Source organism: Chiloscyllium plagiosum, chromosome 10, assembly GCF_004010195.1.
Source record: "Chiloscyllium plagiosum isolate BGI_BamShark_2017 chromosome 10, ASM401019v2, whole genome shotgun sequence".
NCBI classification, from domain to species: Eukaryota; Metazoa; Chordata; class Chondrichthyes; order Orectolobiformes; family Hemiscylliidae; genus Chiloscyllium; species Chiloscyllium plagiosum.
In genome coordinates, this window is record NC_057719.1 from 64,366,126 (window position 1) to 64,380,774 (window position 14,649).

Genomic DNA, 14,649 nt, shown 5'->3' on the forward strand with positions numbered 1-14,649 from the left:
GAATATTGGTGGAGTTGTGGATAGTGAGGAGGGCTGTTGTCGGCTGCAGAGGGACTTAGATATGATGCAGAGCTGGGCTGGGGAGTGGCAGATGGAGTTCAACCCTGCCAAGTGTGAGGTTGTCCATTTTGGAAGGACAAATAAGAATGCAGAATACAGGGTTAACGGTAGGGTTCTTAGTAAGGTGGAGGAGCAGAGGGATCTTGGGGTCTATGTTCACAGATCTTTGAAAGTTGCCACTCAGGTGGATAGAGCTTGTAAGAAGGCCTATGGTGTATTAGCGTTCATTAGCAGAGGAATTGAATTCAAGAGTCCAAGAGTCATGAAGTGATGTTGCAGCTGAACAGGACCTTGGTTAGGCCACATTTGGAGTACTGTGTGCAGTTCTGGTCGCCTCACCTTAGGGAAGATGTGGAAGCTTTGGAGAGGAAGCAGAGAAGATTTACCAGGATGTTGCCTGGAATGGAGAATAGGTCGTACGAGGATAGGTTGAGAGTGCTAGGCCTTTTCTCATTGGAACGGCGAAGGGTGAGGGGTGACTTGATAGAGGTTTAAAAGATGATCAGGGGAATAGGTAGAGTAGACAGTCAGAAACTTTTTCCCCGGGTACAACAGAGTGTTACAAGGGGACATAAATTTAAGGTGAAGGGTGGAGGGTATAGGGGGGATGTCAGGGGTAGGTTCTTTACCCAGAGAGTGTTGGGGGCATGGAATGCGCTGCCTGTGGGAGTGGCAGAGTCAGAATCATTGGCGACCTTTAAGCAGAGTTGGATAGGTACATGGATGGATGGGTGCTTAAGCTAGGACAAATGTTCAGCACAACATCGTGGGCCGAAGGGCCTGTTCTGTGCTGTATTGGTCTATGTTCTAACTAGCCATTTGGATACAGAACTGGCTCAAAGGTAGAAGACAGAGGGTGGTGGTGGAGGGTTTTTCAGACTGGAGGCCTAAGACCAGTGGAGTGCCACAAGGATCGGTGCTGAGTCCACTACTCTTCTTCATTTATATAAATGATTTGGATGTGAGCATAAGAAGTATAGTTAGTAAGTTTGCAGATTATACCAAAATGAGCATAACAGGCACAGTTAGTACGTTTGCAGATTACTCCAAAATTGGAGGTGTAGTGGGCATCAAAGAAGGTTACCTCAGATTACATTGGGATCTTAATCAGATGGGCCAATTGGCTGAGAAGTGGCAGATGGAGTTTAATTTAGATAAATGCAAGGTGCTGCATTTTGGGAAAGAAACTCTTACCATTAAGTGTATAACTCTTGCTAAGGTCCTAGGGAGTGTTGCTGAACAAAGAGACCTTGGAGTGCAGGTTCATAGCTCCTTGAAATTGGAGTCGCAGGTAGATAGGATAGTGAAGAAAGCATTTGGTATGCTTTCCTTTATTGGTCAGAGTATTGAGTACAGGAGTTGGGAGGTCATGTTGTGGCTGTACAGGACATTGGTTAGGCCACAATTGGAATATTGCATGCACTTCTGGTCATTTTCCTATCGGAAAGATGTTGTGAAACTTGAAAGGGTTCAGAAAAGATTTACAAGGATGTTGCCAGCGTTGGAGGATTTGAGCTGTAGGGTGAGGTTAAATAGGCTAGGATTGTTTTCCCTGGAGTGTCACAGGCTAAGAGGTGACCTTAGAGGTTTACAAAATCGTGAGGGGCATGGATAGGATAAATAGACAAAGACTTTTCCCTGGGGTGGGGAGTCCAGAACTAAAGGACATTGGTTTAGGGTGAGAGGGGAAAGATATAAAAGAGACCTAAGAGGCAACTTTTTCACACAGAGGGTGGTATGTGTGAATGAGCTGCCAGAGGAAGTGGTGGAGATTAGTACAATTGCAACATTTAAAAGGCATCTGGATGGGTATATCAATAGGAAGGGTTTGGAGGGATATGGGGCAGGTGCTGATAGGTGGGACTAGATTGGGGTTTGGGATATCTGGTTGGCATGGACGAGTTGGACCGAAGAGTCTGTTTCCGTGCTGTAAATCTCTATGACTATATATGTGGGAAGTAACTGATTTCGTTGCCCAGAGACTGCAGGAGTACAAGTATGCAAAGAGGAACCAGCTGCCCTCATGGATAGAGTGGAGAGAGGACATTGTCAATGTACCTTTAGCCAGAGGAGGAACCACCCACAGGCCCCTCTGCAGTCTCCACTCAGGATACCGGGGAAGAGAGGTAGGCAGGTGCAGAAGTGCATAGACAATTTGGACAGGGACTTGAGATGGTGTGAAGCCTATGGGGTTGACTGACCCGCGAAATCAGAGCTGAAAGATCGCTGTTTGAGGGGCACGTGCTGTCAGCTTCAAGTCCCTTCAAGGGGTGACAGCACTCCATCCATATGGTCCATCCACTGCAGAGAACATGTCTGCAGGTGATCCTTGTACATCACATCACTATGTCTTGTTCACCTCCAAGGCCCAGACATTTCTGACCATTTTATGCAAAGCAAAACCTTTAGCCACTGACGCCAGTGATGTTAAATTAATGTCTCTCCACCTGCACCAGTGATGTTGTGTTTCTGGACACCATTTAACTGATGTTCACACTGCATACACAAGGTGCAGCAGCTTCTCAAAACCTCTACTGTCCCCTGGAACGTGCACATGGACTGATATCTGACCTCTGTAACAGTTCCAATAAGGCTTACGCAGAAACATGAGCCAACAGATTGTGCAGAGATTGACACTCAATGTAACAAACGTCAATTACAGTGAAATTGTCCCTCGTGCCACCAAAATGCTCTCTAATAGTAATTGAACAGTCTGAACACAGTCCAGACCCCCTGAACAATCTTCCCGACAGTATCGGTGACAGCCTCTGGACTGACTGTGACCCACTTGTTGGAGTGCAGAGACATAAATCCCTGACCAACAGCACCTTGACTGGATGTATGGCTGCAACCAAGCCCCTGGAATGATCTCGGAGGCTGCCCTCTGCTGGGGACCCCCACGACAGACAGCTGCCTCCACAGATATCAAGGAGCACCACTTCTCTTACAACTGCGAGACATGAGAATTTGTTTGCAGCACCTGCAGTGTGTCTGCCATGTAAATGCTGGCATATGGTGTAGGTGCCAACTTTTCGTAGAAATGTAATGTGCAGAAAGATATTTCCCCCCTTAATGAGCAAGGTAAGCTGTCTGGCTTTGTGTCTGTGGTAAGAGGCAAGGGAATGAATGCTGTGAGCATTCAGTTGGTACTAAGTTCACCAGAGATCAGCCCTGAGCTGGGATAATGTGGTGTGCATCCCCCCCAAGGGAGTCCTGAGAGGCCAGCATGTAGTAGGTGTTAGCGTCCATGCGTGTCTGGTGTATACAGCTAAGATAGTGTTGCCAGATGTCCAAGATGGAGGGCTCAGGGGAGTGTGGGGCAACTCATGTCAAGAACTGTTGGCATCTGGTTTCCTTGCAGCAAGGAATGAATATGAAACTGCATATTAATGAGATTTAACAATCATTAATCCCTATTAAAATTCATCTTGCTGCTCCCGAACAAGAATCTCAAAACTGTTTGAAAATGTAACAAATTGCTTCCGACTTCAAGATAGGCCTTGCCTCACTTATCGCACGTTTTTCCCAGATTTCTCATCATGGCCCATGTCATTCAGATTCCTATAAGATTCCACCGACTGTTTCTCTTGCAGCTTGTTATGTAGTTATTTCCAGAACACTGAATATTAGGAGTTCCATGCTACATAATAAATGATGCAGCATTAATAATTTACTGCACAACGCTTTGTACTTTGGAAAGTTAAATACTGCTCTCGTAGAAACGTAAAAAATATACCAAAACGTGTCAGATCTGGCTTTACTTATTCAGTCCAAGATCCCGAGTGGAAGTAGTTGGATTTAAGAATTAAAAAATTAGAGTGGGTAACGCCTTTCACAATCTAAAGAGCAATTGAAATACGTTTCACCTAATGGGGAACTAATCCGAATAAGCAGTGACTGAAAATCAGCTGAAACATCAAGTAGCCAATCAAAAGTAAGAGGTTGCTAAAATCCTTCCCTCAATCTCATGATCTGATCAGTGACAAGTCCAGCCTCCTTCATGCCGTACATTGCAAAGGTATACAATACATAGGGCAACGGTTTCTGTAACAAAATATTAATTGTATACATGACCGCTTTGAAGGGTTTTATTTTTACAAACCAAGTCTTATTCGGGCAGATAGAGAATGAGGTGATGTACTTCAATGCAGCAAATGTTCACCCAAGGAAACAAAAGATGGTAAAAAATACATCGGCAAGTTCAAGCGCAACGATTCCTCAAAAGTACATTATTTTAAAAGTATGCTAATCTACAAAAACTCCATTATTTTGCTTTTTATTTATATAAACCAAGAATTTGCAAAATTATATTCTGTATCGCGTATTAATGTAATATAACAGCTTCCAAGCCACTGTTGCGAGACAAATTATAACATTTGTTTTGATCAAGGGACTGGAACTAACGTTGTAAAAACAATGACTGCAGATGCTGGAAACCAGATTCTGGATCAGTGGTGCTGGAAGAGCACAGCAATTCAGGCAGCATCCGAGGACAGGCAAAATCGACGTTTCGGGCAAAAGCCCTTCATCAGGAATAAATCAGGCTTTATTCCTGATGAAGGGCTTTTGCCCGAAACGTCGATTTTGCCTGTCCTCGGATGCTGCCTGAATTGCTGTGCTCTTCCAGCACCACTGATCCAGAATCTGGAACTAACGTTGTTAGGTGTCGGCATACCTAGAACTTGTATAATTGCACACCATTTACATTTACCTTTGCACAGCAAGCAGGGCTTTGAATTACTCCCTGGGCGAAATACTGACCTGATATAGGGGCCAAACGCTGCCAGAAGAAGGGCAGCGATTGCACAGATCCCAATGATGGTGAATAAGACTGGCATCCTGAGCGAGTGAACTGCAGCATCTTTTCTGCAGGAGAGAGGCTGGAAGCAGAGCTGTCAATCAGGCGCTCCACGGGACCGGATGCGGCTGGGACTACAACTCCCAGAATGCAAGGGGTTGCACGGTCCGTCTCCTTTTCCTTCCCCCGCAAGGGGTGGGGGCGGGGGAAGATAACAATCAAATGGCGGCTGAAGCAATCAGTAACGACGTTGATGAAACCTCAGGGTGGTGTTGTGGGGGCGGGGTATAGTGTCATGTGATTGCAGAAAGAGGCGGGGCCTGAAGGGTCGGAAGTTAAGCAGCAGGCTGCTGTTGGTTTTCTACCAGATCGAGATTTAAATCGCCACCTTCCTTTGTTTTAAAAAAAACAAAATGTCATCCGAGGAATTCGAGAAGATGCACGAAGCCTTTGGCAGCGTTTTGGAGGAACTGAAGTGTCAGTGCGACCGTGTGTCCAACTGTTCAGGAGGTGAGACTGAGGAAATGCTGGCTTGTTGTAGATCAGGTTTGTTGATAGGCCATTCAGTCCATCCAGCCTGTTCCACCATTCAGTGCGGTCATGGCTGACCTGACATTTATTAACGAAAGTTTTCTATTTCCCCTCTTTTTTTTGGGAGGCAGTCTTTCTCACTCTATGCAGTCTGTAATCAGTCTGGCCTGTGTAGTTCTTGTGCACAGCTCAGGTCCTGCATCCTACATACAGCCCTGCTCCCATGGGCATCCTACATACAGCCCTGCTCCCATGGGCATCCTACATACAGCCCTGCTCCCATGGACAGCGTACGTACAGCCCTGCTCCCATGGACAGCGTATGTACAGCCCTGCTCCCATGGACAGTGTATGTACAGCCCTGCTCCCATGGACATCCTGTGTACAGTCCTGCTCCCATGCAAATCCTGCATACAGCCCTGCTCCCATGCAAATCCTGCATACAGCCCTGCTCCCATGCACATCCTGCGTACAGCCCTGCTCCCGTGCACATCCTGCGTACAGCCCTGCTCCCGTGCACATCCTGCGTATAGCCCTGCTCCCATGCACATCCTACGTACAGCCCTGCTCCCATGCACATCCTGCGTACAGCCCTGCTCCCATGCACATCCTGCGTACAGCCCTGCTCCCATGGACATTCTACATACTTGATCAGGTGTACCCTAGGACTCTATGGGAAGCTAGTGAAGTGATTGTTCTGCCCCCTACTGAGATATTTGCATCATCAATAGTCACAGGTGAGGTGCTGGAAGACTGGAGATTGGCTAACATGGTGCCATTATTTAAGAAAGGTGGTAAGGAAAAGCCAGGGAACTATCAGGCTCATCGGTCGACACCAGTGATGATCAAGTTGTTGGAAGGAATTCTGAGGGACAGGATTTGCATATATTTGGAAAGGCAAGGACTGATTATGGATAATCAACATGGCTTTGTGCGTGGGAAGTCATGTGTCACTAACTTGATTGAGTTTGTCAAAGAACTGACAAAGATGATTGATGAAGGTAGAGAGTTGAATGTGGCATATAAGGACTTCAGCAAGGTGTTCGACAAAGTTCCACATGGTAGACGGGTTAACAAGGTTAGATCATTATGGAATACAGAACTAGCCATTTGGAAACACCTGCTCCAAGGTGGAAGACAGAGGGTGGTGGAGGAGGGTGGCTTATTGGTTTGGAGGTCTGTGACCAGTGATGTGCCACAAGGGTTGGTTATAGATGACATCAAAATTGGTGGTGTAGTGGACAGCCAAGAAGGTTCTCTCAGAGTACAATGAGATCTTGATCAGATGGGCCAAGGGGACGAGGAGTGGCAGATGGTCTTTAATTTAGATAAATGTGAGGTGTTGCGTTTTTGAAAGGAAAACCAGGGCAGGACTTATACACTTAATAGTAAGGACTGGGGAGTGTTGCTGAACAAAGGAACCTTGGAGTGCAGGTTCATAGTTCCTGGAGAGTGGAGTCACAGGTAGATAGGGTAGTGAAGAAGGCATTTGGTATGCTTATCTTTATTCGCCAGTGCACTGAGTGTAGGAGCCAGGATATCATATTGCGCTGTACAGGATATTGGTTGGGAATACTGCATTCACTTCTGGTCTCCCTGCTATAAGAAAGATGTTGTGAAACTAGAAAGGGTTCACAAAAGATTTATGAGGATATTGCCAAGGTTGGAAGGTTTGAGCTATAAGGAGAGGTTGAATAGGCTGGGGCTGTTTTCCCCAGAGCATTGAAGGCTGAGGGATGACCTTAGGTTTGAGGGGCATGGATAGGGTAAATAGACAAGGTCTTTTTTTTTCCAGGGTAGGGGAGTCCAAAACTAGACAGCATAGATTTCAGGTGTGAAGGAAAAATTTTAAAAAGGACCTAAGAAGCAACTTTTTCACACAGAGGGTGGTGCGTGTGTGGAACAAGCTGCCAGAAGAAGTGGTGGACGCTGGTACAATTACAACATTTAAAAAGCAGCTGGATGGGTATATGAATAGGAAGGGATATGGGCCAAGTACTGGCAAATGGGACTAGATTAATTTAGGTATCTGGTCGGCATGGACAAGTTGGACCTAAGAGTCCATTTCCATGCTGTACAATTCTGTGACTTTATGAGTATAGTGTGCAAATTTAGTATAATGTAGGAAAATGCGAAAGTTTGTTTAGGCAGAAAGTATAAAAAAACTAACTAAACCTTAGCGCATCTTTAGTGGTAGATATATTGGTGCTGACTTGAGGGGCCTTTTTTGCGCTTTATGAAACTATGAACTAAATGGTGAGAGCTTGAAGAGCTGAGATGCAGAGGGATCCTTTTGCATGGTTGCACAAGGCTAGTATGCAGATATAGTTAAATAATTGGGGAAGCTACTAAAGTGCAATCGTTACAAGTGCATTTTGGGAAAGGAAATCTTAGCAGGACCTATACACTTAATGGTAAGGTCCTAGGGAGTGTTGCTGAACAAAGAGACCTTGGAGTACAGAATCATAGCTCCTTGAAAGTCAGTCACAGATAGATAGGATAGTGAAGAAGGCGTTTGGTATGCTTTCCTTTATTGGTCAGAGTATTGAGTACAGGAGTTGAGAGGTCATGTTGCGGCCATGCAGGACATTGGTTAGGCTACTTTTGGAATATTGCGTGCAGTTCTGGTCGTCTTCCTATCGGAAAGGTGTTGTGAAACTTGAAAGGGTTCAAAAAAGATTTACAAGGATGTTGCCAGGGGTGGAGGATTTGAGCTTTCGGGAAATGTTGAATAGGTTAGGGCTGTTTTCCCTGGAGCATCGGAGGCTGGGGGGTGACCTTATAGAGGTTTATAAAATCATGAGGGGCATGGATAGGGTAAACAGACAAAGTCTTTTCCCTGGGGTGGGGGAGTCCAGAACTAGAGGGCATAGGTTTCGGGTGAGAGGGGATAGACATAAAAGAGACTTAAGGGGCAACTTTTTCACGCAGGTGGTACGTGTATGGAATGAGCTGCCAGAGGATGTGGTGGAAGCTAGTACAATTGCAACATTTAAAAGGCATCAGGATGGGTATCTGAATAGGAAGGGTTTGGAGGGATATGAGCCGGGTGCTGGCAGGTGGGACTAGATTGGATTGGGATATCTCTTCGGCATGGACGTGTTGGACCGAAGGGTCTGTTTCTGTGCTGTACATCTTATTGAAACATACAAGACTTTTGAGGGTCTTGACATCACAGATGCGCAAAGGTTGGAAACGCTTCCAATCCCCAGCAAGTTAGTTTTAAAAATCATGCTGTTTGTGCTGGGATTACTTGTCTACCTGTGCCAAATCTCTACATCATACCTATTGTGCACCTCTTTTCTATTTATCTCTAAATATATCCCTCTCAAATTGTACTATTGTGTACTTTCTCCAACTATTTCATTCTGTGCCTCTCTTCAGTCAGAACAAATTCTCATCTCAAGCTGCAATGTATCACTTGGTCTTTTTAAACTCAGTCATTCTCTAAAATCTGTATTAATTCACAAGAGGTTAATTGCAGTTCATGCTAGATTTATTTTCAGCCAGTGAAATGCCACTATAACTACCAATCAGGGTATCTAATGACATTTGAACCCCTCTCCCCTTCCCCAAAAAATGCCTGAAATCCACTAAAATCCAGAAAGTTAGAATTTGGGTTGTCTGAACACCAAAAAATACGACAACAATGGTCATTGGAAGGAATAAACTAGAAGAAACTAGAGTGAAGACAGAAATAGATGGTGTCACTCTGGAACAAGTAGTAAAATTTGTTCTCTTTAGGATTAATGATCACAGAAGGTGTGATGCTGAAGTCACAGGAGGATAGAAATAGTATAACTTCAAGAAGATATTGATGCATTAACAAGAAAACTCAGGCTTGTAACAAGAAAGAAATTGGATAAAATCTACATTCGATCCATTTTCCTGTGTATCTCAAACCTGGATAACACGTAGAAATCTGTGAAAAACATTTAGAGGCCTCTGAAATGTGGATGTTCAGATGTATATTTCAAATTATGTGTAAAATCTATAAAGGAAATGAAGAGTGCTTGAAATTATAAGAATAATGCATACTTTTAGAAAGTGACATCTAGAAAAGAAAATGCCAGTACTTCAGCCATTCGATCCAAGCTGAACAGCTAGAGAGTTTTTCAGAAGTAAAGCAGAGGGCAACAGTAAGAGGAATTGACCGAGGTGTAGTTGGATAACGGATATCACAGTATTGTTGTCAATACAAGGGGATAACATGAGACAGACAAGTCTGCACACCATGACAATAGATCTCCTATTAGGAGCAGTGACAAGCAGCAATGTCTGCCTAATTGGCACTAAAAAGGAAAAAAAATGTTGGGAGTTGTCTTGCAAATATAAAATGTTGGAAAAATGACATATAGCACTGCACCTGCAAAAGGGACAAAACAGGTTTACGATTTGATTGTAAATTCTCTCCATCAGATTTTCTTTTTATGGGTGATTTGCTTCACTGTTAAGGGTAAATCTGTCTACTTTCTTGATGTTTTTGTCCATTGTTGCTGGAGCACATGAAAAGTTGTGGAGGGAGATGTTAGAACAGTATAAAGAGATATGGGAACACGGGAGGAGACATGAATTATGTGTGTGGGGATAAAGCATTTGTTATAATTTTGCCAAAACAAAGCTAAGTACAAAAGTTCGAGGTCAGCTAAAACTAATTCCACTCAATATTTACCAATGATGGGAGAGTTGAGGTAACAGTCTCTTCTGCTATTGTTTGCCTAATTGAACAAAAAAATGGTTCTGTTAATCTGATGTATTCATCCAACGTATGGGACTCATGAATAAGTAAGGCAATCAAGCCTCGTATACATAATTCCCCATTGAATAAGCCTGTGTCCCATGACTAGTAAGTACTTAGCGCAGTAGGTGGGATGAAAGAGAGATGAATTTTATGGGGATTAAGATAATGCAACATTTAGTGACATCAACAGATGTGATGCCAGAAGAAATGAAACAAATGCTGGTTCGCTTCTACTTATGACGGAAATTTAAAGCTTAAAAAAGTTTTTAAACAGTAAGCACTGTTTTGCCACATACAGAACTAAAACTATTAAATCACAATTGTGTCTGTGACCTGCCTCAGTATTTCAGCACATGGTAACTCGAAAAACCTGTAGATGCAGCTAGTTCACAAGTTTCTTTGTAACCATATATGAAATCTCTTTCTGAGCAAACTTAGTGATCATGAGATTCTTGAGCAAATATTAGCTTAGAAACTGGAAAACAGGTCTGTTGTATTGTGAAGTCCCTTGGATCATGCAATATGCTCTACTTGCATTTCAGCAAATGTGACATCTGATGCAGTTACTTTGAAAGCATAGTGCTATTGTGATTTTGTCTTTTCTAATGTGTTTAATAATGTATATCCCACTGCAACAGATTTTGTGATGGTTTTTATTGCAATCATTTTGAAGAAATTCTCCTTCCTTAACAATGGTAGTTTCAGGGTTTTTGTTTTGCTCGCCATCTTAAATTTATTTTTCCCCTTTTTATCAGATGAGAAGACACATTGGTAACATGTACAACAAACTAATAAGAGCAGTGTGATGCAGTCAGTTAATAATTTTGCTCCTTTATCTAAATTGTCTTCTTCCTCCCTTCAGTGGAAGCCTCATGTGTAGCCTCTATCAGATATCTCTCACTAACGAGTTAAGTGAGTTATCACTTGGTATATAGTGCTTCTGTATACCATGTTAATCTGCATTATGTAAGCACAGTATAAGCAAGGACTTCTATTTGATCTAGAATCAACATAATATATTATCTAATTTTTCACAGTGCCGATAGTAGGAAATCAAATTTTAAAAATTGTTTCTGATTTTAATTGTTGGCAACCACTAAATATTAAGTTTCCCTTATCCCTTTATGATATAAATGACAGGAAATGTATCAAAAAGCACGTTTGCCATGTTATGTTATACTCACCGACATGCCTCATATGCATTACATATACCATTACCATTTACTTGTGGCATGAAACTCAGGGAAAGGTAAGTAGCTGTTTCCCCAGTCTGTCTTCTCAAGAATGTTGAACCTGCTGAAAACTCCTGGGTGAAATTTGCTTTATCAATACTGACTGTTGCTGTCATTCTGGTAATTGTGGTTGTCATTGTTGGATTCCCTACATTGTACCAGAAATTGCAGTTTTTATGTGATTCATGAACTGAGTTCTTAGCACAGTAGTCAAGCTCACCATTGTATTAGAATATCTGTTAGCTTTATTTTCCCTGTTGCTTTATCCAGGTTGCTGTGGGCACTGTGCTCAGAAGACAATTACTGTTGGGAGAGCTAAGGAAGTGGGAGTTATTGGTTTGTGACACCTCACAAGGTTTTGACATGCAGTCAGTTCTCAGCAAAGTTTGAAAAGTACAATATTCTGGCCAATCAAGATTGTGTTTCAAGCATTGTGGTGGCCATAAATGAGCAAACCAACTGATGCTTAATAAATGAATGTGATTCACAAATTCCTTGAATATTTTCCTGCATCTTAATACACAGGCTTATTTGTGTAAACTCACTTATCTGATGAGCATTCAAAGCCTGAAACATGAACCATGTTTCTCTCCACAAATGCTGAGACGTCTTGAGCAATTTCCAGTTTTTAAGATTTGTACATCTGCAGTATTTTGCTATTGTAAATAAACTTATTGTTCTAATAAATCATATCCAAGATACTAGCCAACTATGAATTAGTAGCCGAACCTCAGTAGCTTAAATAAACCTTTCCAAAGATATTTTTATTGTCTCTAATGGCTTAATGGCCCAATGGCCCCAAGGGTATCCAAAACCAAAATAAGTTTCAACACTTAATGGTGTTTCACAACTTGAGGATGGGTGTATGGATAGAGCTTCCTTAAAGCTTCATTGGAAATATATCAAATGATCATTCACTGATCATTTAATGTTTTGCAGAACAGAAGAAAAGATTCATACGTGAAATTGATGAAAAAGTTGATGAAGCAAATGAAGTTGTAAGTACTGAATGGCAGAGAATCTCAAATATGCACTCTGATTTACTCATCAAATCTAAGTAGAAATTATTGGTGGTGAAGCAACTTAGTTTATCAAGGATGCCAGTAATAGCTGTCATTTAGAGAAATTGCATCTTTGAATGCTGTGTGCTTTTGCTTGTAGCTGGATGGAATGGAAAAGGAACTAAGGAAAGCACCACTCTCATTCCGTAGTCAGATGAATACAAAAATTCGTTCCTACAGAAAAGATGTAAGCAAGCTACAGCAGGATGTTAGAAGCAATGATATTGGACATGGATTTCGTAGTGACGTTAAGTACACAGAGTACAGTGCTGAAAATGAACAAAGTGTAAGTATTGCAACTAAAAAGCATTGTTGTAGCAATTACATTTTTGTGCATGTTGGCTTAATAGAACATTATGTACCACTAATAGAATATTCTGTTCATTTCAGGACTGACCTTTAGCTTGTCACACTAATGTCTTTGTTTTTATTGGTTATTGTTGAACTCAGCAGCAATGGGATTGTTTAAAGTAGCAATTTATTTAATGTCAGGATTCCTGCATTTAGGGAGGTAGGAAAATAATTTTCCTTGACATTGTAATGATTCTTATTGGACTTGAATTTTTTCATTTCTTGTACTGACCATCTTTATGGACTTTTTAAAATGAGATTCAGTTCCATTCAGTGTGCAATATTCTCCATTATGTAGGCTTGTTTGCAGTCTACACAAAGAGAAGACATTCATTTCTTTGAATTTGATTCTGAGAAGGTCAACCTGTATCCAGATCAGCTTTTCAATATATTAAAAGTTAATCAAACAAAAGCAAAATCATGTGTCTTGGGAAAAATAGCTTCTCCATCATTTGCCTGAAGTAGGGTGAAACATATTTCTCAGACTAAAGATGCAGCTTTTTATGAAGGTTGAAGCAGTGGCAGAAACTATCCCATTACTCTCCAGAACCTTGAAGTGGAAAAGCATAATTTTGTTGTCTATAATCTAGTTATTATCTAGCTTAAAAATCTTCTCTCTTTCAGAATTACTTAGGAGCTCAGCGTGCTTTGCTTTTGCAAGGTACAGACAGTCTGAACAGAGCAACTCAAAGTATAGACCGTTCTCATAGAATAGCAGCAGAGACTGATCAGATAGGTTCGGATATAATTGAGGAACTTGGTGGGCAAAGAGAGCAGCTGGAACGCTCGAAAGACAGGGTGAGTTCAAGAGTCAAGCAATTTGTTAAGAAATATCCTGAAAACTTCAACTGGATAACTTGAAACTTTGCTCTCTTTTTCTATTCATACTCTTTGATTTTTGTTCCTAAGCTAATAAACACAGGTGAGAATTTGAGCCGGAGTCGGAAAATACTGCGTTCCATGTCCAGAAGGTAGGTTTGTTTTCTTGCAACCGTGGTGGTACTTTCTATTGATCAAAGAGCATCAATGTAGAAAATGAGTGAGTATATGCTTCAAGGGGAGAGGGAGAAACTTTAAATTTAATCAATCACTGTGTAAATTGAAGATTAATGGTGGCTCAATAATGCAGCTGTAACATTTTCTACTGGTAGTACCTTTGCACCATGTATGTACTAGTTAGCTTTTGTTTGACAGTGTAACTTGGCTACAACTTGAAAATAGGTCATGTTAAAGAAGCCAGAATAGCCTGGAGCATTGTGAAGGAGGAGTAACACCACACAATTTTATTTTAAAAATTGCTTAATAGCTGGTGACTAGTGTATTAGAGACTGGTTACTGTAGTAGAAAAAGTAGTGTATGACAGTTGTAAGAGTAGAAAATATATCAATTTATTTATTTAACTGAATTAAAGTGAATGCTTTCATCTCTCTCTCTAGGGTTATGACAAACAAGTTGCTACTGGCTGTTATCATCCTTCTGGAAGTGGTAATTCTAGCAGCTGTTGTATATATCAAGTTCTTCAGCAAACAACATTAACCCAAAGATACTTATGCAATTTCAGTATATGGGACACCTGCTTTAGTGCTTCCCCTAAAGCTCTCAAGTTTCTGACTCTACAAGAAAGTGTTAAGATGGAGGATGTATTGAAGTACTTTTATGGAATCATTTCCATTCATCACATGCTCAACCTGGTTATAGGATCTCTTTTGTAGTCTGATGGGTCTTCAGCTGACACTGCATCTTTGAGCAAGATGAAAGAACTTAACTTGTTAAAGAGACTGATCAAATGCAACTTAAACTTTGTTGCTAATTACTACATTGTAGTAATGTGCACAAAACTTTTAATAAAGTCATTTGATATTTAACAAATGTCCTA

General features: G+C 41.6%; 2 protein-coding genes across 4 annotated transcripts in view; one reads left to right on the forward strand and one right to left on the reverse strand.

The window, feature by feature from the left end:
* rdh12 (retinol dehydrogenase 12) overlaps positions 1-5,002 on the reverse strand; it is a 29,191-nt gene extending 24,189 nt beyond the window's left edge. Inside the window, exon 1 of the mRNA XM_043697962.1 lies at positions 4,822-5,002. Coding sequence (XP_043553897.1) covers positions 4,822-4,898 — 77 coding nt within the window. The 5' untranslated portion in view covers positions 4,899-5,002. The remainder of the gene's footprint in view (positions 1-4,821) is intronic.
* Positions 1-14,645, forward strand: part of vti1b (vesicle transport through interaction with t-SNAREs 1B) — a 31,054-nt gene extending 16,409 nt beyond the window's left edge. Inside the window, exons 1-6 of one of the 3 annotated variants that reach the window (XM_043697964.1) lie at positions 5,148-5,368; positions 12,301-12,359; positions 12,523-12,708; positions 13,398-13,571; positions 13,683-13,744; positions 14,210-14,404. In XM_043697964.1, coding sequence (XP_043553899.1) covers positions 5,272-5,368; positions 12,301-12,359; positions 12,523-12,708; positions 13,398-13,571; positions 13,683-13,744; positions 14,210-14,309 — 678 coding nt within the window. In that variant the 5' untranslated portion in view covers positions 5,148-5,271 and the 3' untranslated portion in view covers positions 14,310-14,404. Of the gene's footprint in view, positions 1-5,147; positions 5,369-12,300; positions 12,360-12,522; positions 12,709-13,397; positions 13,572-13,682; positions 13,745-14,209 lie in introns of those variants that run through there. The other 2 variants (XM_043697963.1, XM_043697965.1) reach the window with 2 other exon arrangements.
* The last annotated feature ends 4 nt before the right edge of the window (positions 14,646-14,649 follow it).